Source organism: Cydia strobilella, chromosome 3 (genome assembly GCF_947568885.1).
Source record: "Cydia strobilella chromosome 3, ilCydStro3.1, whole genome shotgun sequence".
NCBI lineage: Eukaryota > Metazoa > Arthropoda > Insecta > Lepidoptera > Tortricidae > Cydia > Cydia strobilella.
The window spans coordinates 19,471,220-19,498,816 of NC_086043.1; the positions used below are offsets into that span (position 1 = coordinate 19,471,220).

At 37.0% G+C, this 27,597-nt stretch overlaps 3 protein-coding genes across 3 annotated transcripts in view; 2 read left to right on the plus strand and 1 right to left on the minus strand.

Annotated features, from left to right (window-relative positions):
- Positions 1 to 3,740, minus strand: part of LOC134756058 (protein scarlet-like) — a 32,385-nt gene extending 28,645 nt beyond the window's left edge. The window contains exons 1-2 of the mRNA XM_063692856.1: positions 3,530 to 3,740; positions 910 to 958 (exon numbers count right to left, since the gene is read on the minus strand). Coding sequence (XP_063548926.1) covers positions 910 to 958; positions 3,530 to 3,740 — 260 coding nt within the window. The remainder of the gene's footprint in view (positions 1 to 909; positions 959 to 3,529) is intronic.
- Positions 3,741 to 16,140: 12,400 nt separating this feature from the next.
- Positions 16,141 to 21,713, plus strand: LOC134756059 (uncharacterized). The gene is made up of 5 exons (XM_063692857.1): positions 16,141 to 16,670; positions 17,030 to 17,290; positions 17,378 to 17,527; positions 19,156 to 19,282; positions 21,045 to 21,713. Exons 1-5 carry the CDS (start codon positions 16,156 to 16,158, stop codon positions 21,171 to 21,173), a joined length of 1,182 nt encoding a protein of 393 aa, XP_063548927.1. The 5' UTR covers positions 16,141 to 16,155; the 3' UTR covers positions 21,174 to 21,713.
- Positions 21,714 to 26,075: 4,362 nt separating this feature from the next.
- LOC134756082 (syndecan) overlaps positions 26,076 to 27,597 on the plus strand; it is a 524,733-nt gene continuing 523,211 nt past the window's right edge. Inside the window, exon 1 of the mRNA XM_063692890.1 lies at positions 26,076 to 26,310. Within this exon, the coding sequence (XP_063548960.1) occupies positions 26,245 to 26,310 (66 nt within the window). The 5' untranslated portion in view covers positions 26,076 to 26,244. The remainder of the gene's footprint in view (positions 26,311 to 27,597) is intronic.

Below are 27,597 nucleotides of genomic sequence, written 5' to 3' on the forward strand. Positions count from 1 at the left end.
TTTAGCTAGATATATCGCTGCTCCGGCCGTGACCGACCGGTAATAACGAACAAACGGATATTCATTACTGCTAACGAATCTTACAAAGGAAAGTCCAACAGAAAAAAACGGCCAAGCGCGAGTCGGACTCGCGTTCCAAGGGTTCCGTGCATCGGATCAAAAACTAAGTAATTAAGTCCGACTCACGCTTGACTGCACATTTCTAATAGGTTTTCCGGTAAAGATCTATTTTGTGTATTTTTTTCAAAATTTTTGACCCAGTAGTTTCGGAGATAAAGGGGGGGGGAATGGTCATTTTTTGCCTATTTTTTTTAATAACTTCTAAACTATTTACTTTAAAATTATAAAACAAATATATTTGAGATTTTCACAAAGAGCTCTTTCATTTGATATGTAACACGATATAGTTTCACAAACTTTATTTTTTAATTTTCTCATTTACCCCCCAAAAGTGGCCCCCGTGTTTAAAATTAATATGTTTACGTTACATGTCCATCTTTGGGTCACAAACTTACATATGTGTACCAAATTTCAACTTAATTGGTCCAGTAGTTTCGGAGAAAATTAGGCTGTGACAGACGGACAGACAGACAGACGGACAGACAGACGCACGAGTGATCCTATAAGGGTTCCGTTTCTTCCTTTTGAGGTACGGAACCCTAAAAAGTGATATTTTCATTTCCACGATAGTGACGAATTAAATTCATAATCAACAGAAATTCTGAGGGCCCGTTGCACCAATTACAATGGACGGACCGATGGATAGTATAAGAGTATTGCTAGTAACGACGGGACTTCATCGCGTAAAATAAGTTTTAAATTTACCTCCGACGTTTCGAGGACGGCGTTGTCGCCGTGGTCTCGGAGAAGACTCGCTAAAGTTGCTATTGCTTATACTGATAGACTTACCTGGAGCCCATTAAAGCTACTAAGTTTCCGGAAGACAGCACGCCGCTAACTGCAAAAGAAAAATACGGTTTACCGGTTGCGTCATGTAGAAGGCAGGATCTATGTTGTCGTATTTTGCAACATTGACCCGAAGCCTTACGGGCGACTTTTCATCTTACCCCGCATGAAAAACCCGTTTAATCTTACCCCAACGCACCCTATTTTTTTTTACTTTATTGCCCATAATCACAGAATAACTAATAGTGCCATAATACAAGAATGTACAAAATACCAGTCTACCAACTTGCACTTATCCAGAGAATGGGGTTGGCAACTGTCAGCAGAGATGGCGCCATCATAGCTTGCTCCTTTTTAGGGTTCCGTAACTCAAAAGGAAAAAACGGAACCCTTATAGGATAACTCGTGCGTCCGTCTGTCTGTCTGTCTGTCTGTCCGTCTGTCACAGCCTATTTTCCCCGAAACTACTGGACCAATTAAGTTGAAATTTGGTACACATATGTAAGTTTGTGACCCAAAGATAGACATGTAACGTAAACAAATTATTTTCCTTTTGGGGGGTAAATGAGAAAATTAAAAAATAAAGTATGTCAAACTATATCGTGTTACATATCAAATGAAAGAGCTCATTGTGAGAATCTCAAATATATTTTTTTATAATTTTAAGATAAATTGTTTGGAAGTTATTCAAGAAAATAGGCAAAAAATGACCATTCCCCCCACTGTATCTCAGAAACTACTGGGTCAAAAAATTTGAAAAAAATATACAAAATAGATCTTTACCTATAGATCACCGGAAAACCTATTAGAAATGTGCAGTCAAGCGTGAGTCGGACTTAATTACTTAGTTTTTGATCCGACCCCTACGGGTTTTTTAAAGACATTTCACATAAAAAATACATTGTTTAAATTGTGTTATGTTACCCTTGGAATTTTGGCTTAAAGGGCTGGCATCCAGGGCATTAAAAAAATAAAAATTTGACACAATTCTAGGGATTGACAGGGCAAGCTATGCTGTCGCCATCTGCTAATTATTTCGACCGGTCAAACCCATTGCAAGCAAGCAAGTTGAGGTATCCTATCCTTGGTTAAGGAACATATATAGAATCCTATGAAACCGTCAATTTTGCCCTGTGTAAAATTGTCCATACCAGTGTAAATCATGGACATACACAGATCAGACCAAAACACTTTGATAAACGTTTTTTTTGTAATAAAAACTTCGCTTTCGAAGTAGGTATTATAGCCTAGGTATGTCATCACAGTTGCATGCATGCAGCATTCATGTCATAAAATCACATTTACAAAAATCTGCTTAGTAATTTTAATGTTATGGTGGGCCACACGATACAAATATATCCACACATAAACATATACTGCTAATATCATAACCCTTCCCGTAGTCAAGAAAATCGATGGAATGAGGGATTCAAAGTCACTTTTAGTTTAATGTCTTCTATCTAAATAGCGGGCAGAAACAGAAACTAGTTTTAACTAAATCCATGGCATTATGCTAAATGCCTGAGTTAATGGATGCATTTCGTCCAAATAATGTCTTCTCGGAAACTCGTCGTTAGTAATAAAACTGGTCCGGTTATTTTTCCACTAAAACTACGGTTGTGCAACTTTGCCTTCTGGCAGATAACGAGGTAACTTACCACTGCCTTATTCTTATTAATTAATGAAGTGTTAATTGAAAGAGTTCAAAGAGCACTTATAAAATTAACATAAATATTTCGCTACAATATTTCGCTACTTCGACCTCCGTGGCCTATAATCAGTGCAGTAGCCATCGCACGGACACATAACTAAATTATAGGTAATAATCTACTATTGTAGCCTAATCATAATTGAAAACAGCGTTAAGATAGCACTCAAACTAGGCAAAACGCAAGCGGATTTGTCCATCCATTTGGATTATCCACTCGCAATGGTGGCTTACTGTCAGAAGAGCATTGCGATAAGGAAAATGCTCTAGCTGAGAATTTCTTGTGTCAGGTTGTCCGGATTACCGTTAAGGGTCGACAGTTTGCTCATAATCCTCACAGTTAAAAGTCCGTCTAAGGTAACTTTTCACAGATTTGAATACAACAAAGTAGGTCATTATAAACAGCATATTTTCATAGACATTTGACATCAATGATGACATTGCCACACTGTGTCATTATTTGTTGTGGCCATGCAGAGTTGTTTTGGTCCGACTAGAAAAGTAAAAATCAAAGTGCCCAACCACGCACGACGTAATACGACGTAATACTGGAAAACCAGTTAGAACTTACATAGAGCAAGAATACAGTATAGCAGCAATAATATAATGCGCTTTCGGATATTACATATGGTTGCTAAGGATGACTCACGCTAGACCGGGCCGGGCCAGGGCCGAGGCGTCCGACATGTTATTTTCTATGACGGCTGATCGGTGATCACGTGGTGCTTTCCATAGAAAACGAAGCGCCGGAAGCTCCGGCCCGGCCCCGGCCCGGTCTAGCGTGAGTCATCCGTCATCCTATATATAAACAGGCTGTTTAGTGCAATAAGTTTTGTACTGAACTGACAAAATTCTCACATGAATCCGCATTCTTCTCCCAGAAGAAAGTTAGGAAGTCAACATGCACGTACGTACCTCCATGTAAAACTTTGACTTCTTCATATATTGGCGAAGACCAGATGCTGGTCTGATGTTTCTTCCTCCTATACACCGAGAGATCCTTCCACGCTAAAGTAAGATTTCCCGGGTTATCACTGAGCGTCGATAGTTCCTCATCCTCCTCCCAGTTGACGATGGCGCCAGTGAGCACGTTGCGCGTGGGCAGCTTCAGACCCAGGTCCGTCATTGTGTTATTGCATTTGTATCTGTAACAGAAATTGGTGTAAGAATGTGGATATTACAGACGTACTGTGGGTACAGCCTAAAGTCCTAAACCGTTACAGGTGAAATATTTAATACCGATCAAAATCCTAACCATCCTTTTGTTTCGCCGTAGACCGTTGTTCTTTAAAAAATGTTTTACAGTTGTACAATGTTTTTTTTAATCCAATCCCTAAGTAAAAAAACCGGCCAAGTGCGAGTCGGACTCGCGTTCTGAGGGTTCCGTACATTACACAATTTAAACAATATATTTTTTATGTGAAACGTGAGTGAAATGTCTTTAAAAAACCCGTAGGGGTCGGATCAAAAACTAAGTAATTAAGTCCGACCCACGCTTGACTTCACATTTCTAATAGGTTTTCCTGTGATCTATAGGTAAAGATCTATTTTGTGTATTTTTTTCAAAATCTTAGACCCAGTAGTTTCGGAAATAAAGGGGGGGCGGGAATGGTCATTTTTGCCTATTTACTTGAATAACTTCTAAACTGTTTATCCTAAAATTATAAAAAAAATATATTTGAGATTTTCATAATGAGCTCTTTCATTTGATATGTAACACAATATAGTTTGAAAAACTTTATTTTTTAATTTTCTCATTTATCCCCCAAAAGTGGCCCCCGTGTTTAAAATTCATTTGTTCACGTTACATGTCCGTCTTTGGGTCACAAACTTACATATGTATACCAAATTTCAACTTAATTGGTCCAGTAGTTTCGGAGAAAAAAGACTGTGGCAGACGGACAGACAGACAGACGCACAAGTGATCCTATAAGGGTTCCGTTTTTTTCCTTTTGAGGTACGGAACCCTAAAAACAGGGTTGACATTTTTGTTTAAGAGGCCGGTGTCGATTTTAGTCGCTAAAATGTAAAATTGATAGATTTAGTCCGTGAAATTTTACACCTTTTGTTACCTAATTGAAATAACAAGTACTGGTTTCTATTAGCACGTCTTCTTATCTTACCTTTTATCAGATCAATTTTTTGAAAACAGACTCACTAAATCAGTAATGTTTGCTTTTCTGATGGACGTTTAGGTAAACGCGCGTAAAGCACTGATTATGTCGCTCTTATTTGTAAATTTCGTAGTTTGGACTGCTAAACATGGTAATTCTGTATTACACATATCCTGTACTTGACGTTTATCAGACTACATTTTTATTATTATGACTTTGAAGTAGTGTAAATGAAAGTTAGACGAAATCAAATTTCACCAGAAATTACTTCAAAACAAGTGACAGTTTCTCTGAAAATCGACTTAATTTCAACGTAATTTTGATACTTAAACAATCTACAACATTTGCTGAAACTATTCTTATACATGAATATGTATAATTTACCACCATGATTTTTTGATGAATTTTTAAAAACTGCCTCTTCTCTTCATGCATTACCGGTGACGCACGCTCCCGACCTCATTATTAAAAGGCAAGATGAGAAGACGTGCTAATAGAAATCAATACTTGTTATTTAGATATTGCGTAACAAAACGTGTATAATTTCAACGACTAAATCTATCAATTTTACATTTTTGCTCCAAAATAGACTACGGCCTCTTAAGCAATTTTTTGCAATAAAGCGATTGATGACTAAATAGTGCTATATATAAATACCAAATTAACAACAATACGAATCAATTCAAATAAGGTCCCTATAAGAAAGTATAAATATATACCTTCTTTCAGTTATATTAAACCAGTCATCTACTCGTCAACATTAGATTTCCTTTGGGACACTGAACCTATAACTTATCTATTAGCTTCTAGACACAAAATAAAAGTACCTGCCTAGCAGCAAATAGTATCAATTTGTAACATAATTCATGATCACGATCTCATAGGTATTTGAGTATTGTGTTCAATGTTAGGTTATTTGATTACGAAGGTTAGGCTGGACCCAATACTTGCGCATTGACCTATTTGTCTCAGTACAACCGCAAAGGACATACGCGATAATTGTGATGTTATACTGTTGTGGTTAACTAATGAAGAATTACTGTAAGGGAATATGTAATCCTAATGGGTGTATGTTATAAGGGAATGTGTAACCTTGAATTAATTAATACATTAAAAACGCCTCATCCCAGATATAATTATAAAGTAGAGGGGAAAAAGACCGTGAAAGTAACGGTTTTATCTAATCTACGTTTATACTTACACATGTATTTTATTAAATATTTTGATTTGTGTTTTTTAAGTAGTCTCACTACTATAGTTGGTCAATCCAATTTGACAGTCAGAACAACCAGGAAAATTATACTTATCCCTTTCTTTTGGGTGCTAGTAACAGTGTAAGACAATGATAGTGTGATTATCTCTGTCTATGTTTGAAATGAGACAGTCCTTTGACAAACTATATATATAAATTACTAGCTGTTGCCCGCAACTTCGTACGCGTGGGTTTGTACAGGGTGGCCAACTTGGAGGTATAAAACTTTTTTTTTGCCGCCATTTTGTTTTGGCGGTAAATATGACAGTTGTTGCATGAAAATTACTTTGTGTAGATACGGAAAATTTGTTATGGAGCGTTTTACGACGGAACAACGTGTTTTAATTATAATAACGTTTTACTCAACCCAATCATGTATGGCTTTTTTTTGCAAAAAGTTTTTATTAAGTACATTTTATCTCAACTATGAAAATATTTGTTTGTTTAAAATTTTGCTCGTCAGAACCCTCGGCTATATATATGTATATATATAGCTAGATATTATATACTAAAATTATTATGGTTCGCAGGGTGCGATATACAACAGAAAATAAATGAAAATTAGACATGTTTTCGTGTTTTTTTCAACCAACTTTCTTTTAAGGTTTTGGTTGGAGTCTGCATTTGTAAATATAGTCTAGTTACCGTGTGAGTTTTTTTATAGCATTTGCCCTTTACCATAGAGTAACTTATACTAGAACGGTACTGTCATAGTAAATTTTGTAACCCCAGTAAATTCACTGCCATCTGTCGACAAACTTTGAAACTAAAAATGAAGATTTATAAAAATACGATTGAATGTATTTAAATATAGATAAATGATTTTTTTTTATTTGCATTAAATATTTTTATGATTTTGACCCATGTTCTTTCACTGATATGCGTTAAAATTGTTAAATAACAAACGAAACCGTCAACGCCATCTATACGACTGTAGGCCAAAACTAGTAGCGCCCTCTGAACGAGAATCAAATTTTCTTGATTTTCGAGGCACGTTTTTTCCTTAGACTGTATCCATCTATTACGGAGTTATATCTATCTTTGCCTTTACCAAAACTTCAATATAAAAATTAAATTTCTGCGTTAGCCTCCTCTTAACCCTTTTCTTGGCAACGTAATACGTACGTATAAGGGTTTTTCCCCTTGGTTTTTTTTTGCTATATTACTCGTACCCTTCTTTTAAATGCATCGGTGACGGTTTGACATAACCCGCCGTAACAGCATGTTAAAGTCATTGACACGAGCTCATTGTGAAGCAATGCTCTTAAGGTGTCACATCCTGCAGGCCTAATAGCCTATTATATCAATTGACTACAATTGAGAACTGTTCCGAAAACAACAGTTCTTATTCGTAATCCATTTTCAATGTAATAGGGATAACAATTAAATGTTGGAGCTTGATTTTACACTATAATTTTTTTATTGGTCAACAAATAATATGTAGATTCCTGGTATACCTAACTGTAAAGTCGTAGCATGAGTGAAAAAGATAGTAATATAAGTTTTATCTCAAATATATATTTTTTATTATTTTAGGATGAGAATTTTAGAATTTATTCAAGAAAATAGGCAAGAAATTACCATTCCCCCCCTTTATCTCCGAAACTACTAGGTCTAAATTTTTGACAAAAATACAAAAAATAGTTCTTTACCTATAGATTACAGGAAAACCTATTAGAAATGTGCAGTCAAGCGTGAGTCGGACTTAATTACTTAGTTTTGATCCGACCCCTACGGGTTTTTTAAAGACATTTCACTCACGTTTCGTATAAAAAATACATTGTTTAAATTGTGTAATGTCGGAACCCTTGGAACGCGAGTCCGACTCGCACTTGGCCGGTTTTTCTCAGAAACGCCGAAACGCGTAACTTTTCAGGATTCCCATAAAACAAACCTAACCTATCTACAGACTGACTTATGTCAAACAACGGGATCCCGTAATAGGAATATAGGAATTACCTATGCTTAAACAGCAAAGGGCAAAAAAGCAACGCGGAGTCGCTATTTAATTGCGTGTTTTAGATGCCAATTAATACAATAGCTTAATTTGATCCAGATTTTGCTAATAGTAATTAAAGTTACCTAAAAAAAAAAAAAAGCCCTTTATTAAATGTAGAAACAGTTACATATAAATTTGAAAAATAAAATAAACTTAAAATTAGTGTATTAGTTACATGAATCCCTAGTGGATAAAGGCCTCCTCCAGTCCTGCCCATTTGTCCCTGTCCTGAGCTAATGACATCCAGTCTGTGCCGGCTTTTCCTTTTATGTCATCTTCCCAACGTGTAAGTGGTCTGCCTTGGCCTCTTTTGCCAAGTGGGCAAGTTATATATAATTATAAGTAATGGTGACGAGATTGGTGAGTGATCAGTCTCTATCGATAAGGTTTCTTTGCTTGCATTTGGGTCACGTAAATTAGGGGCGATATTTTTACGAGTTACGAGTAATTTCAATTGACTACACATTTAAACAACGTCTTATATAATACTGATTTAAACTTTCACGATTTTTACTCATTATTATTCAACAACAACGGGACTTAATCGCGTAAAATAAGTTTTAAATTTACCTCCGACGTTTCGAGGACGGCGTTGTCCCCGTGGTCTCAGAGAAGACTGGCTAAAGTTGACATCAACATCTTCTAGGCGGGCGAGTTTTTCGAACTACCCGCACTTGGTCTTGTTAACTTGAACGTTTTGCGCACTAGGGATGTCACCGGGTCGACACACAACACTCACAATATTCGATTTTTCAACTTTCGATATTTGTTTTCGCTTACACTTACTAATGACTGGGTTCCATGTGGATGAGATCTTAAAACCTTCGTCTCGATTGAAATTTCTATGTTTTTTTATTTCAATGGCTTCACGGATTTTTCTACTATAAAACCCACGATCTGTAGAAAGTATTCTGGGTTGTGAAGCTCAATCCAGTGGTTTGGCCCTGACTCTAGTAAATGCTCAGCAACGGCAGACTTGTTCACCTGACGGTTCTTGACAGCTGCGATATGCTCCTTAACTCGCTCCGCAATGGTACCTTTCGTTTCCCCGATGTAGGAACTACCACAACGCCACAACTGCAATCGATCTTATAAACGCCAGGTGACTGGAACGGGATAACGTCCTTCGGTGACCTCAGGTTTCCTGCAATTTTGGATAAAGGAGTGTATACCGTCTTTATAGAGTACCTCTCAAGTACTGTGCCAACCTTATCCGTTACTCCTTTCACATAAGGTAAAAATGCCGGTTGCCTGGAGACATCAGGACGCTTCACTCTTGCTTTTCGTCTGGGTTGCCACTTTCTTACCTTATACCCGTTCCACCTAAGTACCTCCTGAATATGCGACATCTCGCGGAGGTAAATTTAAAACTTATTTTACGCGATTAAGTCCCGTTGTTGTTGAATAATAACGTCTATAATTATAGCTACTATTACTAAAGTGCCTGGTTGTCTTGAAAATCAGAGCCATGTATTTAATTGACATGCTGAATCTCAACCATTTTGGTGGATATTAATTTATTTTATTTATTTATTTATTTAATCTTTATTGCATAAAAGAAAATACAATCGTACAAAAGGCGGACTTAATGCTATGAGGCATTCTCTACCAGTCAACCTTCTTGTTAATTGTTTCCTGTTCTATCTATATTTATATTGTTCTATAATTTTGTATTTTGTTCACACCGAATTTTTCTTTCTATATTTTAAACGTTCACTCATACGGAGGTGTTTTTTTTTAAACTTTGTTAACTTCGGGGTATTGAACGGAATACCTAGGTAATTTTTTTTTCGTAAAAAGTAATTAATAGCGTTATTAGTACAATACAGACCGTCTCCGGTATCTGTCTCTTGTCTCAGCGCGAACTGTTCGCTTATATGTTGCCTACCGTCAAGTGACTGTCGGGGTCTCCGGTCGCGGTCTTCTGTCTCGGTCGCTTGTCTCTGTCACGGCGCGAACCTCCACCTTAACTGTTTGCGGCGAGGTGGGTCGGGTCGCTTTCCCCACCTAACCAGCATGCTACGGTTACTGCGATCAGGTTACTGTATCGACTCGAGACTTAGGGTCGGTTGCACCAAACTGTTTGACATCGTTAAAGAGTTCGCCAAATTTTATTGTATGGAAAGTTTCATAGTAAACCACCGCGGCGCGCCGGGTGACGTCGATCAGTCTGTCAAGTGCGGATGGTGCAACTGGCACTTATACAGCCATGACATCAACATGGCTGACATTTTTTGTTTAGAGTCAGGCCAAGACAACTCTGTATAGCATTTTATAATGACAATGTGTGTATCATCATAAATGTCTTTTTAGGATTCCGTACTTCAAAAGGAAAAAACGGAACCCTTATAGGATCACTTTGTTGTCCGTCCGTCCGTCTGTCTGTCTGTCAGACCCTTAATTTCGTAAACGCGTAGGTATCGAGATGAAATTAAAACCATATAACTACTCAGGTGGGAGTACCGCTCTTCTCTTGAAGGTTTGAAGGTTGTAAAGAACTTACAACCAAATCAAAGGTAAGTACTTAATCAGTCGGTCGGTATAAGTAGGTACCATACCTACATAAAAAACCGGCCAAGTGCGAGTCGGACTCGCGCATGAAGGGTTCCGTACCATTACGCAAAAAACAGAAAAAAACACGGTTGTTGTATGGGAGTCCCACTTAAATATCTATTTTATTCTGTTTTTAGTATTTGTTGTTATAGCGGAAATAGAAATACATCATTTGTGAAAATTTGAACTGTCTAGCTATCACGGTTCATGAGATACAGCCTGGTGACATACGGACAGACAGACGGGCGGACAGTAGCGGAATCTTAGTAATAGGGTCCCGTTTTTACCCTTTGGGTACGCGTACTTCTATGAAATTATGACGGGTAAATAACATTTGCACAGCGTGGGCTATCAAAATCGCTGCCAACTTAGCTTGGTCTAACTCTACGAACTCTACGCATCCCCGGTTATGATTTTATCACAATATTTAGGTACCTACTTTAGTATATTTTTAGATTTTTTTAGGGTTCCGTACCCAAAGGGTAAAAACGGGACCGTATTACTAAGACTCCGCCGTCCGTCTGTCCGTCTGTCTGTCTGTCTGTCATCATGAGATACATCTCATGAACCCAGATAGCTAGACAGTTGAAAATTTCACAGATGATGTATTTCTGTTGCCGCGATAACAACAAATACTAAAAAGAACGGAACCCTCGGTGGGCGAGTCCGACTCGCACTTGGCCAGTTTTTTTATACATATTGTATTTTAAGAGCAGTTTAAGAGTCTTAAAGAATGAATAAAAAATACATCAATATATTTGCACCCCCGTACTTTTGCTATACTTTTCATAAAACCGTATAAAAAAATTACGAATATTATATATAATTAAGTAAGTATTATAAATTGCAATTTATTCCACTTTGCCTACTGAGGCGATATATATATATATATTAACTCACGTCAAAATAAATCAGTTTGGCAGCTTGGAAGCACATACAATACACTCGAAAAACATTACCCTCCCTTCCATCATTCGGGTAAAAAGTATATACCTAAATATATCGTTAAACAGTCACATGTATGAAAACAACCGGGTCGAAGCCTCTTGCTAGCCAAAAAAAAGACTTACCAACACAACAGATTAAATAAGTATCCAATTTGTTCACACTATGCAAACACCACATACACAATATCGAATAGCAAAATATTTTTTTAATAGTTTTTTTTTAATTCGGGCTATGACGTGCGTCTATAAGGCCGGGCCGCGAGCGACTGATACTGATGGGCGGTTGGATAGATACAATTACTTAGTTAGAGTTAGACCAAGTAAAGTCTGCAACGATTTTGATAGCACACGCAGTACATGTGTTATTTATAAGTCATAATTTCATACAAGTTTGACGTTTAAAATAACACTTGCACTGCAAGCAACTACTGTGTTTAGACTTATGCAAAGCTTAATTGTAATTACCTACTATTATGATAACTTAGGTACCTACTCTCTGGGTGGTTTTTTTTAATGATATAGGCAAGCCAACGAGCAGAGACGGATCATATGAAGGTAAGCGATTACCTACGCCCATAGACACCCGCAACACCAGAGGAGTTGTGAGTGCGTTGGGGAGTACGTTCATTTCTTGAAGGTCGTAGCAGTCCGAAAATATCACAGGCGACAGTTCATTCCACAGTTTACCCGTACATTTCGTAAATTATTTACAATTTGCAATGTGGTGCTCAAAAATATCTGGAATATTGGCGTTACAGGGAGGGGAATCACATATTGTTTTTACTTTAAGTTTTTTCTTTTGAGATTGACTCACGCTTGACCTTTCTTATATGAACTATTTCTGTTGTTGTCAAAATTTTCTTAAAAGACTTCAAAATTATACCTTAAATTATAGAACAATTCGACTCTACCAAAGTACGGTCAAGGAATTTAATTTCAGTACGAGTACCATTTCTTACCTTGTCACAGTGACAACTTGACAAGGTATGAAAATGAAATTCAGTTCTTTGACTGTACCTACGGTAAACTTTATGAACATTGCTTTGGCGTTTCGTATGAAACACATTTGAAATATTTGTTATATCAAAGATAGATATAACTCCGTAATAGATGGATACAGTCTAAGAAAAAAACGTGCCTCGAAAATCACGAAAATTTTATTTTCGATCAGATGGAGCCACTAGTTTTGGCATACACTCGTATAGAGGGCGTTGACTGTTTCGTTTGTTATTTATAATTTTAACGCATACCAGTGAAAGAACATGGGTCAAAATCATATAAAAATAATTAATGCAAATAAAAAAATCATTTATCCATATTTAAATACATTTTATCGTATTTTTATAAATATTTATTTTTAGTTTTAAAGTGTGTCGACAGATGGCAGTGAATTTACTGGGGTTACGAAATGTACTATGACAGTACCGCTCTAGTATAAGTTACTATTATATATATATATCTGAAATTCTCATAACAAGCCCTTTCGTTTGATAAATAAAACAATATTATTTGATTTTCGGGTTCCGTACCCAAAGGGTAAAAATGGAACCCTATTACTAAGACTCACCAAACCATCACCATCACGCACGCAAAAACGGTTTAACAAATTTTGATAAAATTTTGCAGAAATAGTTTATTATACCTACCCTGGAAAAGGAGATCGAACAATTTACATAAGGTTAAGTACAGCATACTCCCATCTTAAAGGATCTTAAACGCACTTGCCACCAATTTGAAGTTGCAGGTGTCCATGGACGTAATTGCTTACCATCTAGGCGATTCTTTGGCTAGTTTACCTCCTATATCAGGGCTCGGCAAACTTTAGAGAAGGAAGAGCCGCGGAGTAGAAATGACCAGTTTAAAGCGGTTCAAAGAGCCGCATATATAACGTTTTGTCACTTTCGTCTAAGGATACAAAGTGTTATATTATATGTTTAATTTATATTACCAATAAAGTATGAGTATGAGTATGAGTATATTTTAGTGTGATGTGAAGAGCCGTAATCGTATATTAAGTACCTCCCAAGAGCCGCGGTTTGCCGACTCGAGTCCTAAATCATAAAAACTACTTAAACTAAGAGTAAATTGCAATCTTATCATTATCAGATTATTTACTTAACGTATTATTTGAATTTTTCAAACAGTTTTGAAGTAGAATAGGATAAACAATCCGCAACAATGTATGTAAGTAGCACGTAGACAGACCGTTATCTGAGTGTGACACGAAATAATTAACAAAGCATTTGAAGTCCATCAGCAAATATTGAAATTAGTGTAATTCTTCACTGTATCAAACTGTCCGGCAAACCAATTTATCAGTAGAACAATGCGGCTGAAAAATGTGAAAAATATAGACGCGAAAGGACGATCTTCTATAGAAATGTGCCATTCTCAACCAAAAGGGTACATATTGTCGGTTGTCAATAAGGCGCTTTTCCCATATAGCTTCAATTTGAAATCAACCTTATCGACAAGCGACAATGTGGTACCTTTTCGTTGAAAACGTCACAAATATTGGATTTCGCGCGTTTATCTACTGACAAAGTTGGCTTGCCAGAGTTATACCTAATCATAGAGTAACTTATACTAGAGCGGTACTGTCATAGTAAATTTTGTAACCGCAGTAAATTCACTGCCATCTGTCGACACACTTTAAAACTAAAATTGAAGATTTGTAAAAATACGATAAAATGTATATAAATATAGATAAATGATTTTTTTTATTTGCATTAATTATTTTGATGATTTTGACCCATGTTCTTTCACTGATATGCGTTAAAATTGTTAAATAACAAACGAAACCGTCAACGCCATCTATACGACTGTAGGCCAAAACTAGTAGCGCCCTCTGATCGAGAATCAAATTTTCTTGATTTTCGAGGCACGTTTTTTCCTTAGACTGTATCCATCTATTACGGAGTTATATCTATTTTTGTACCTAATTAATATGAACTTTTTTGAAGTATAATTGCTCCTCTTGTATGAAATCTTAATGTACATGACTAACAAATCGCCACCCGTTCGACTGGTGTGGCTCAGAATGTATGGAGTGGGGGGATAACCTAAGCGTTGATTTTATTTTATAGGACTATCTTACACAAATTGACTAAGTCCCACGGTAAGCCCAAAGGCTTGTGTTGTGGGTACTCAGACAACGATATATAATATATAAATACTTAAATATAAACACCCATGACTCAGGTACTTACAAATATCTGTGCTCATCACACAAATAAATGCCCTTACCGGGATTCGAACCCAGGACCATCGGCTTCACAGGCAGGGTCACTACCCACTAGGCCAGACCGGTCGTTTGAGAGTTATAGAGAATATAATAGGATAGAGCGGTACTGTCATAGTAAATTTTCTAGCCACAGTTAATTCACTGCCATCTATTGACACACAATTAAAACTAAAAATAAAAATATCAAAAAATGAATTTATATATGGATAAATGGTTTTTTTACTGCATTAATTATTTTTATATGATTTTGACCCATGTTCTTTTACTGATATGCGTTTAAATTATTAAATATCAAACGAAACCGTCAACGCCATCTATACGACAGTAGGCCAAAGGTAGTGGCGTCATCTGATCGATAATCAAATTTTCTTGATTTTCCAGGCACGTTTTAGGGTTCCGTACGTACCCAAAGGGTAAAAACGGGACCCTATTAGCCTATTACTAAGACTCCGCTCTCCATCTGTCCGTCTGTCTGTCTGTCACCAGGCTGTATCTCATGAACCGTGATAGCTAGACAGTTGACATTTTCACAGATGATGTATTTCTGTTGCCGCTATAACAACAAATAGGTACTAAAAAGTACGGAACCCTCGGTGCGCGAGTCGGACTCGCACTTGGCCGGTTTTTTCCTTAGACTGTTTCCATCTAATTACGGAGTTATATCTATCTTTGCCGTTAGACTAATTAAGCTAAGTTGGCAGCGATTTTGATAGCCCAGATGGTGCAAGTGTTATTTAAACGTCATAATCTCATAGAAGTTTAACGTTTAAAATAACACTTGCGCCCCTTCTGGGCTATCAACATCGCTGCCAACTTAGCTTGGTCTAGATAACTCTTATGTAGGTATTTTACTTGCTTGTTTTATAAGTGTTGGCATATTTTTTTCAATCAATAAAATTATTTAAAAATAATGAGATTCCTATTAACTAATTTCTAATAGCAAATAATGTGCTTGGTGGAGGTACCTACCTAGCATAAGAATCATTACCTACACGGCATACATCGATTGTAAATTTTATTATATAAACCACTAATTAATTAATTTGATTTTGTAACTGTTATAACTCAATTAAGATTAAAATCATTTACTGAAAAAGGAAGCTAGCCAAATATTTAATTGAATATATAGGTATCCAATGTATAAAATTAAGTTTTTCAAACATCGTTAATATTCCCGCCAAAAAAGCTGCCAGTTGGAACGGAAAATTAATTTTAGTCAACCACCTTTTTAATAAAACTTATTAAATTAGTATTGTGTTTATATCAAATCGGTGTCGTCCATTGCCCCATTGAAAATATTTATTTTCAATTATTTCGTCGATAGAACCTTTTATAAAATGCAAAAAGTAGGTTTTTAATCAGTATTCAATTAGCGGCGTTCCTGTCCGTCGCTTGTCAAAGTATTCAACTTTTTTCACTCATTTGTTTTTAAATGTGGAAAACTATCGTTTTGGATGTTGAGTGCATCGTTTGTAATAAAACGTTGCAAAAAATCAACCACGATCCGCGTGAGATATCAAGAGAAATGGGGAAAATTACTAATCGCCGGTCAAGGACTCCAAATTGGTCGCTCCAGGAAAAACAACATTTGCTTGAATTAATTAGAGAACGAAAAGAAGTAGTCGTAACGAAGAGTAACAATGGACCTAATTATTCAGAAGAAAAGGATGTGGCTTGGAACGCGATACTTCGCGAGCTTGCAATTAAATTTGGAGATAAGTTTATAGGCAGTTCTACAAAGAAAGTTAAGACACAGTGGCAAAACATGAAAAGAATCGCCCGCGAAGAAATCGCTTTAAATGGACCTGAATTACACAAGTACACGAAGCTGTCTTTGGAAGTGTGTGAAATTCTAGAGTTATTGAAAGATGGTGTATTGAAAAATGTGAGTGACCATGATAGTACACTTACCACTGATGTGGAAATAAAGGCTGAACGCATTGAGGAGTAAGTACATAGCCATTGTTAACTATCTTTAGGAGTTTATTCTATACCTACTTATGTGGTTAACTTTAAATAATATTAAATTGTTTCACAGGTCACATAACTTTTCTTAATTAGGTATCTCTACATTAACAACTTAAGTAGGTACTTAAAGTTAGTAATAAGCACTGAACTACAACACTAGCTTAAAATTATTTTATGTCTAAACATCAACTTAATGAGATTTTTTTTGTCACCACATAAACAAAGGAATAGTGTAAAATGACATTTTGGATATAAAGTGAACTTTTTAGTAAAAAGGTTAATAAAACACATGTTTCATGATACCTGTAACATTAATTGAATGTTACTTTTAATTTCAGGGAAAATATTCAACCAGAATGCATTAATTTTAACAACAGCTCTACTGAGATGGATGTTCAAGTGGTCAACGAAAACAACTTAAATCAATTTGAAGTGACCGGTTCCTCTAGCTCAGATAACAATGACCTCAATGATCTGGTAATAGATGAATCTAGAATTTATAATGAAGAAAAACTGATTGAAGTAAAACACACAGCCTGTATGACTGATATTTCAATGCAAGACTTAACATTTCATAATGTCAATAAAGAATATTTCAAGTAAGAATCATATGAGAAATAATTCTGTTTATAAAAAAATAATTTTCTGTTATTAAGATTTAATATTTCCTTTGTTTATGCTTTCAGATACACAGAGGAGGAAAAAGCTCTTAAGATAGAGTCGCTGAAAGAAGAAAGACAGGTGGTCAGAGCAATGAGAGAGACTGCAGAACTGAATAAAATTACTGCTGAGCAAAGATTAAAACATGTATTGTGGGTCAAGAAACAAGAAATGTCGTAAGTTGTCTATTTTCTACTAATACTTTAGAATTTGAATATTGGCGCGTAAAATAAAGTTACTTCCTTGTGTCAAGTGAAGTGATATTATAAGGTGATATTGATAGTTGGTCAAATCAAAGATAGTATGATTCTCTCTGTCTATGTTTGAAATAAGACAGTTCTTTGACAAACTATATGTTAAAAATGCCCTATGTAACGTTCGAATAATTATATAAATTGTTATGTATGATTATTAATATAAAAATCTGCCGTTTCATTTTTTACTATCATTATTTAAGTTTTTGTTTCTTAACGTAATGTTTGTCGATTCGTAAAACGTGAATACGCAACAGCATCACTACCGTTCGTTGTAATGTCTATGGTATACAGTATACTCTATGAATGCTCTATGATCGAATAACTGTCAGTCAAGCTGCACACTTACGCCTGTAGACTAAGAATACTGAAAAGGCGTTTATATTTTGCATTTTTCGATTTATATTTTGTAATTAATCATGAGCTTCCTTGCTAAAACCAGAACTTCACTTTTGCCAGCCGTCTTAAGAGTAAGGTAAGTTTTAATTTTTACGCCGGTGTCGGGTGCCGGGGTGCGTAAGCTGCCGCAGGTTACGCAATCGTCCATCAACAAATTAAAAAATGACCATTTCGTACAAATGTGCTCGATTATTGCCCTAATGTACAATAGATAGTTCTCGAAATCGAGCGAACTCTATTATACAAGTTGATAACGAGTCAATGACATAATTTATTTGTTTGTCATCTTTGTCAGCTATAAAAATAACCTCAGTACTTTGTCGATGTCACTAAAAGGTCAGCTGAGAAAGCTTTGTTTTTATTTCTGTCAGCGCACCCACACCAGCCCCAGATTATTCATCAATTCAATCATACTTGCTAGTGTCGGTAAACAGTAAACACTTTCAAGGAAGACAATCAATCAGTCTTGCCAACTTGGACTCCATTCAATTGACAATATTTTTGTTTGCATACGCAGTTGGAAGTTTACGACTAGCACAGGTGTGTGCCGTGTGCCAAATAGTGTCAATTATTTATTTCAATAATTTTGGTGCTGATCATAATTTACAAGTAGATTAAGAAGTAGATTATTGTTTATTTTAGTTTATAGATTGAACCTATTGATTTAAACAAAAGAGCAGAACATTTTTCTTTATCTAGTAGCCCATGCATGATGAAATTAGTGTTAATTTTTATGCAATTAAACACGTTATGAATAAGACATTGTAAACATTTTGTTGGTGATATGCAATACTGCGTTACTAACAAATGCAGTAATGTCCACTTTCTTTGTTACATTTTTTTTTTTTTACATTGTTTGAATTTAGAACTATTGACTTTGTTAGTTACGCGGTATTGCACTATCCCCGACGATTTGTTGTTTTATCAGAAAAAAGACTTCCCTAAGAGAATTTTCAATAGGCTCAATCCGCACCCTTGCAAGACATGACTGTTATTGGGCTAATCAACTCTCATAGGCCTTGCATTCATAAATAAAAAAAAACTTATTTGTGGCCAGTAACTATATATAATTAATTACACAAAAAAGCATCATTTTTATAAAAATATTTAGTCACCAATAAAATTAATACAAAACCATTTCTGTATTCCAGAATGTACTCTGGTGAACCCGGAGCTGGTGCTGGCAAGGGTGGTGGTGGCGGTGGTGCCATCCGCGAAGCTGGCGGCGGCTTCGGCAAGATGGAGGCTGCTCGGGAGGATGAATACTTTTACAAGAAGGTAGCTAGAAAGTTTCTTGTACTAGACTTATATTGACCTGACGGAGGAGCTGCTTGATAAGCTGGAGGATCTGCAAAATGTATGCATCCGATATATTTGATATGACCACATCTCTGACTTCCGTTCTCAGCTTGGTTGGCTTCCGATCCGTCGGCGCAGGGACGTACACATCCTGGCATTGCTCTTTAATCCAACTGCCCCACCATATCTCAGAAAGGTTTACATACCTGGCGGATGGTAGTGGTCATCGCTTGAGATTGAGTGCAAACCTGACTCTCGCTGTACCGTGTAACAAGACCCGGTCATACTCCAAGTCCTTCACAGTGCGCGCTGTGCAGTTGTGGAACAAGTTGCTGTTATCCCTTAGACAGTCCCAGTCGGTAGCATCACTCAAGAGTAAATTGCATAAGCTATGGCTCTCCAATGACTTGTGTTCTGGTTGAGTACTAAGTATTTTTATTTAATATTGGTGATGTATATATTTATTTATATGTATGTATTTATATTAATATGTATTATATGTGTATTTATTATTATTATTATTTGTAATGCAGGCAGGCAGCTTAAACAACTGATAATGCCTGTATCCAGAGTCATAAACCGTGTTCTCAGTGTTGAGTAGAATTTACTTTGTGCTTATCTAATTTATTCTTAAACTAATTGACACTTTGGGCCGCTACTACATCCTTTGGGAGTTTGTTCCAAGCGTTGACCACTCTGTTGCTAAAGGAGTGTCTATGAGGATTATTGTAGGTTTGTGAGACACCAGTTTATACTGATGTCCTCTCAGACGGTTGTTACTATTGCGTTCTAGCATCTTATGGAAATCTTTAAGGTCATAGTGTTGGGTTAGTATTTTGTATGTCTCAATCAGATCTCAGAATGGTGTATTTATATTATAATATAGGCTACAGGTTTTCAATTATTTACTTGTGTAATAATTGAACCATAATTTCACTTATCTGTACATAGTGTTTGTTTGTCTGTCATTTATAATTGTCTACTCTCAGTCGCTCAAAGGTTGACTGAAAGAGATCCCTTACAGGGATAAGTTCGCCTTTGTACATTGTATCCTTTCTGTTTAATTGTATATCTTAACCTGTCTTATGTGCAATAAAGTGTTTACATACATACATACATTGACCGGGATATAGACCGTGATTAATATAAGTCTAGTGAAACTAACCGTGAATCATTCAAAACTTAAGTTTCTTTTAGTTAATTTTTTTAGTTTTAAGTGTTTGACATTGTTTACTTCATTTGGTCAAGAAAGACCTAACATTGCATAGCATAACATGTTGCAATCTGACTTAGTCACCAGTAGGTTTATGATGGACCACAGAATAAAGCAAACATCAGTTTTTATCACCATGCAAATGAAAGAGACAGTTGTCATTAACAAGCTGTCAAATCAATATACGTTATACAAAACATAATATCCATGTCGACTTATGAGAGAATAGCAAGATGAATCAATATAAATACTTTTAAATGGTGTATTCCCCATTGGTCCCCACCCCACGTGACTACCGCCTTGAGGCGGGGACAACTGGGAATGATTTATATGAAGCGCCTATTCCCAGTGGAGACAAATGGGATTGTGTATGCTCCTCTTCCATCATCCCACAGTAGTTTTTTCTTGTCAATTCTGAAATTTATTACTACTAGACAAATTGTACTTACTTCAGGATATATAAATTTATACCTTCCTATTCCCAATACAAAATATTCTTAAACTAATTTTGCAATTACTTATTTCCAGCAAAAGGAACAACTCGCCAGCCTGAAAGGGCACTTGAACAAGGAGATCGCGTTCCACCAGGATCAGATCAAGCGTCATGAGGATGCCATCCGCCGTCATAGGGAGCAGATGGCCGAGGTGAAAGAATAAACTGCCAGTGGTAAGGCATCCACAGAAGGCAGCCTACTCTTAAAGATATGACTAGTACTAACAACATTACTGTCTTACATGTATACAATGTTGGTATCATACAACTAATGTGTGAAACTGTAAAACACTGATTTATAATGACTATATTATCTGCAATGCATGCGAAATAAAATCAATTCTGGTTTCTGTTGCTATGTTACTCTTTTGCAACACTGTTGACTTCTTGGTGGATATTTTTTTATGGCACAAAAGGTTAACATGAACAGAAATGAATATGTGCATTTAGCATTTTATACATACTTTTTAAATAATGTTTATCAATTTCAAATTTTAATAATAATAGTTGAATGCTAGTCATTATAAATCAGTGGTTGCTATAGATCTAGGTTACAACTTATGTCTTAGACCTTTGGACATTATAATGTAATGTTGCAATATCTCAAATTCAAAAAAATTATGTTTAAGGATGTTACTTATTTTTTTGCTTTTATTTTGTTTAGTGGTAGTTTGTATGGCGCAATTACATAATTGTTAATCTGCTATTGTGGTTTTATTAGCAAGTGCAAAGATAGATATAACTCCGTAAGTTACTCTATGGCAAGTGTTAGGAATAATTATTTAAAATCAGTTTCTAGGGATGGTACCACCTGTCCAATGTGCATTGCGTCTCACTATCATTAAGCAAAATTTGAGATGCAAATACACATTGGACAGGTGGAATGCTACCACCCGACAGCCCGACACCATGCTATGTCAGAAAATATAGTACCAAAAAAGTAATTAATGGAATGTTGACTACAGCGCCATCTATTGAGCAGTAGCGGAATTTCGACGAATCTTGCTAAACATTGGGCGATTAGTTGGTCGCGCTATGAAGTACCTCACTAGTCATTCTGGTAGCCCCAAGATGGCGCTAAAAAGGCGGTTAATAAAACCAAAGATAGATATAACTCCGTAATAGATGGATACAGTCTAAGCAAAGATAGATATAACTCCGTAATAGATGGATACAGTCTAAGGAAAAAACGTGCCTCGAAAATCAAGAAAATTTGATTCTCGATCAGAGGGCGCTACTAGCTTTGGCCTACTGTCGTATAGATGGCGTTGACGGTTTCGTTTGTTATTTAACAATTTTAACGCATATCAGTGGAAGAACATGGGTTAAAATCATAAAAATAAATAATGCAAATAAAAAAAATCATTTATCCATATTTAAATACATTTTATCGTATTTTTATAAATCTTCATTTTTAGTTTTAAAGTGTGTCGACAGATGGCAGTGAATTTACTGTGGTTACAAAATTTACTATGACAGTACCGCTCTAGTATAAGTTACTCTATGACTGTGGTTACAAAATCTACTATGACAGTACCGCTCTATCTTATTATATCCTCTTTTATAAGAATAAGAATAAAGATCATTTATTTTCAGCTAAAAGTTACAGACATTCCAGGGGTCTCCGCACTAGGCAGTGCCTCTATCGCGGGGAACCAATTATAATTCAAATATCAGACTTTGTTACAATTAAAAACTATCATTTAGTAAGAAACTACTAACTACAAACCTGTATCCATCTATTACGGAGTTATATCTATCTTTGCTACAAACTAAGGCTTAATCTAGACACAATATTGAAACTAAATTTTGTTAAATATGTAAAAACCGTTGTTTTATCATACAATGGAGAAGACAGATGGTGCTCTTATTCCATAATAGCAAAGACTAAGATCAAGGAGGACTGGTTCGATTCTAGCTCTGGACTTATAGACATCGTGAATTTCCATATATTGTAGTTTTTGGCGAATCGCGAGTTCTCAGTTCGGGGCGTACTACTAAAGTGTATGCGAACTTATTTATAACTATTTATCATTTAGGAAGAAGGTAGTACAAAAGGGTAGGGTTAGGCGTTTGGACGCGCCTACGTCATATTTGTATTCTAGAGTAGGCGTAATGGGATTAAATTTGACTGAAATGACCTAAGCTTATTTTTTTCTTACGTTTACAAATACGAGAATCGTCTAGACAGCAAACGTAGGGGCCATAGGAAGTGACTTGTAAAAGTAATTGAATCGGTGGGGCGGGTAATTGATTTCTATTCGGATAATGTACACATACGTGGCGCTTTCGAAGTTGGGAGATTTTTCCACGACCTTCGAAGGAAGGTTATGTGTATACTCTGCGATAAGTAATATCATGTAGATAAATCACAGCAATACTGAAGTGTGGAATGAAACATTTGCTGCTTCATATAGGTATTTCAGCGTTGCATTTTGGGTAAAATTTGGCTGGTTTACCTCCTCATTCTGGGTGAAATATATGTAATTTTCCTTTGAATTACGTAAGTACCATACGTTTTCGTAACTCAGTGGAAGATTTTTTTGGACATCCCGTGAAATTGCGCTTATTATGTACATAATAGGGGACTCTACTTATCGACCACATTTAATCGAAATCGACAAATGAAAAATCAGCCATTCATTTTGACTAGACTAGACTAGAATTTCTCGCAGCGTCTTTACGCAGAAGCAGCGTGGCGCGGCAGGCCCACGGCGTTCGCGTTCGCAACGAGATCGCCCACGTGGGACACTTCTATAGGTATCAAAATCAAAGGATTGATTCACCCCGCGCCGCATCGCTTCGCTTCGCGTTCGCGTATTGTTCGCCTACGTAGTACGCTGCGTTAGACTTGAAGTTATGAAATTAACGGACAACGAACACTAAAATAATCGAGACGTATAAATTATAATATAACATGCCTCCATTATTTGACTTGTGGAGTTTAATCTCTATTGTTAGCGTTGTTTATTTAAACTAGGTAGTTCAAAGGAAACGACGTTCCTGTGTGGTCTTTTCCGACAGATGGATAATGTGGATGTTATCTAACTTGTGATCGATGTACGTACATTACACAAAAAAGAAATCATTATTAGTGTTCCGTACAAAACTTTGTTCACGGAACACTTTATGGGATCATACTTAATTCGGTCTTGCAAATCGGTTAAATGCGTTTTTCTCAGAGACCGTTTGACCATTTTGTCGTGCCCAGTCTACAAGTTTTAAATACAACAATTGCGACATGTACAGTCAAGGGCATAAATATATTACATTCCCAAAGTTTTAAAAATATGTGTACGCTCTTACACCTTAGACAATGAAGTCGTGTTCAAATGTTTTTGAGCCATTTGTCTGGATCGATATTTTTGCCTTCGACTGTAAATACTTAATTAATTTTCATAGATTATCATGAGGTTTTATACCTACTGTTTTTGACGGATTTAGTTGTTCACGTACGAAGTTGTCATGTTGCTTGTCAATTTTGACGTAGGTATATTTTATTGTTGTCGTTCCGGTGTTTGGTATCAAATGAAATAAATTTTAGTGAAATAAAAATAACAATTTGAGAAAGAGTTTCGTATCTTTATGCTTGCATAAATCAAATGGACGTTAACAACGATTTTTATCAATGTGAGTTGGTGGTGTGAATGAGGGTGAAGAATTTGGCAACCAGTCTGCAAAGCCCAAAAGTATAATAAATGAAACTAAACCTACAATTCAAGGTAGGAGATTTTATGAGTAAACGGCAGTGGAAACTCATAATCATAGCTTTATAGCTTCTACATATAGGCCTGAGGCCTTGAATTGTGTTTGATTTTCTTAACGGCTACCTCTATTATTAGTCAGGCAAATGCCTAAAATTTAACCCATCATAACGATGCGCACGATGGTACGGTCGGAACACTTATCATAGGGTCGTGACCTCGGGCTTGGCCAATTTTTTCTTTTTCTTAGCATTGTGCATTACACAGTATAATCATAATCAAGCCACTTTCCCAGACATACTTAAGGCATCTCCAAACTTCACCTAGGTATATTATATCGCATGCGATTTGCGATAGGTACATTGTACATTGCGTCATTTGATCGGTTGATTGAATTCGTTGATCCTACTACCAGCAAATATCTAAAATCGCATGCTATTTGTTGCAAGAGGTCTGTAGAAGCCTTTATTGTTAAGGCACCATTTCCGTCTGGGACTGTTGGCGCTCTCACTGCGCTCGAGCGCCAAACTAGCTCGACTGCGGCATGGACCCCATGACACTGGCGGCGTTACCTCTCTGCATCGCAAGGGAAATACGTTGAAATAGGTATGCGCCAGCTCTGGGGTCCCCTGTGGTGTCAACCAGCCGCGCCGACAGTGCTCCCATGAATATTTTCATGTCGGCTGACCAAGGACAAGGACCCAAAGTCTCAACCGCGAGCGCCGCAAACTCATAGTCGTTGAGCAACGCCGAGTATTTTTTTAAGGTAACTAGACTAACTAGGTCCCTACTCCCTAGTTCTAAACTCAAGCTACTATTGTCTGGAACCAGCGATATTTTTACTTATGCTAACAATTAAGTAAATGCGACGACGACAGATTAATATAAGTATGTTTTAACTTGTCGAACTGAAGCAAGGACTTATCAAAGGTAAAGAACCTAGAGCAAACCGTGGAAAATTTTACTCGACATTTTTCAAAATTTGCATCAAGTTAGATCAGAATATCCAAGCTGCCTTTGTGCAATCGCGTCAGAGGGGGTGCATTCACTTTCACGAGACAGTCAGCTGTTAAAGTTTCCACCGGCGTCTGGCGCCTTATTAAAGCCAGATTTATACTTCCGGCGTCCTAGCCGCGACGAGAATTTCTTGGAGAACTTGCAGTTTGCTTGGCATTGAATAACCGAACCACAATTAGTTTCGGTTGTTTTTGAGAACGGGCCGAACGTAATAAATATCAATGCGTGACGCGAAATAGAACTCCATCGACCATCGGGCGACGACCGCGACCCCTCCGCGTGAATGTAGTCGCGAGCAAAATGGCCGCGCATGCAGCAACCGACATGAAGCGAGCTCCAAGCGGCGCTCAGTTTACTACAAGCGCCGACGGCGAACGTACGTCGCTCCGCGTACCTTAGTGCCCGAGTGTATGGTGCTGGTGTATTAACATAACAGCTAATTGTTCTGTGTCGTGTGATTGTTGTGTGGTGTTCTGATACTGCCGTGCGACCTCCCCGGGTCACATTTGTTGTGATGCATTTGAGGATATACCTATGGCTGTCTTGTGTAGCCCTCGCAGGATACGTTCGAGCGACAGAGGTAAGGGGGAACGTCTTAAATGCGGCATTCGGCCGGCTTTTTGTTCGCAGACAGGACCGGTATTGAATTAGTCCAGGCGACTCATGCACTTGATGCTTGCGTAACTTTCAATGTCAACAACGTGGACAGTAAGCAACCGATGTGCCGCGATCGCAATAGTCGTAACTTGGATTATTAACGGCGCATTCGCTGCAGGAGCCTTGAGCCGGTATAATCTATGTAAACAAAGGTTGGTTATGCTTGGTTCCCGTTGGTATCGGCTATACGATAGCTGGCAGTGTAAACAGTTAGCCGAAGGGTCGCCCACGGTGGGAGAAAGCTGGCCGGCGTGCGCTGCGCCCAATCGCCTTGAACTCGCTGCAGTGGGTTTCGAGTACCAAAACAAGGCTCACGCGTGGTTTTGATTCGGACCTAAGCCTATCTTATCGGACATGCACTGTTGACAGATAATACTATCTACCTGAGATTTAAAGCAACGGTACATATGGTATTCCTAACCTAGCTACATAATAGGAATTGCCAGCCAAAGAAGCGCACCGCTGTCTAGAAATTTGTACATGTATAGATATAAACATACAGCACAGGTATATTACTTTGAAGCTGACTGTAGGCTGTAGGTAAATAAAGTATAATACTTATCGTCACAGGACCTTGATCTGATAACCTAAAATACTGTCCAGCAAACTTAGAACCATGTCATTTGAAATGAGACTGAGAACGTTGTTTAAAAACTTACTTTGACAAAGTCCTATGAGCGAAGTTAATATTGAAAACTGCAAGATCTCAACAATTAGTTTATATTTAACAATTTCTTTGAACGATGGGTCACATAAATACTTACACATATTCCTATTGACAAAACAAGACAAGTGTTTCTTAGTCTCTAGTTTCTAACATAGTAAATAAAGCACCTACCTAATTAATCCACTTATCCACCATTTTCCAGATAGCAAGAAATGAATCGATATCGGCATACAAATTGCTGAATCTTTCTGACTGTATGGTGATACAGTCAGAACCACCAAGAACCCGAACACATTTTGACTAAATGTGTTCGGGTTGTTCGGGTTTTTACCCAGACGCGTTTTTAAAGCTTTGTAAAATCCGGGGAAACCCAGACATGTCACCCCTTTTGCCTTCTACAATTTATCAAAATCGCATAGGTATACGAATTCCGTGGCATTTTTACTTCGTAAGTAGGCACTGTCCACAAGTGTCCGTAACCCGTAACTAACTACTGTGTTCGGTACTTTCGAACTGTCGTAGTGAGTTCTCTCTTATCTTTTT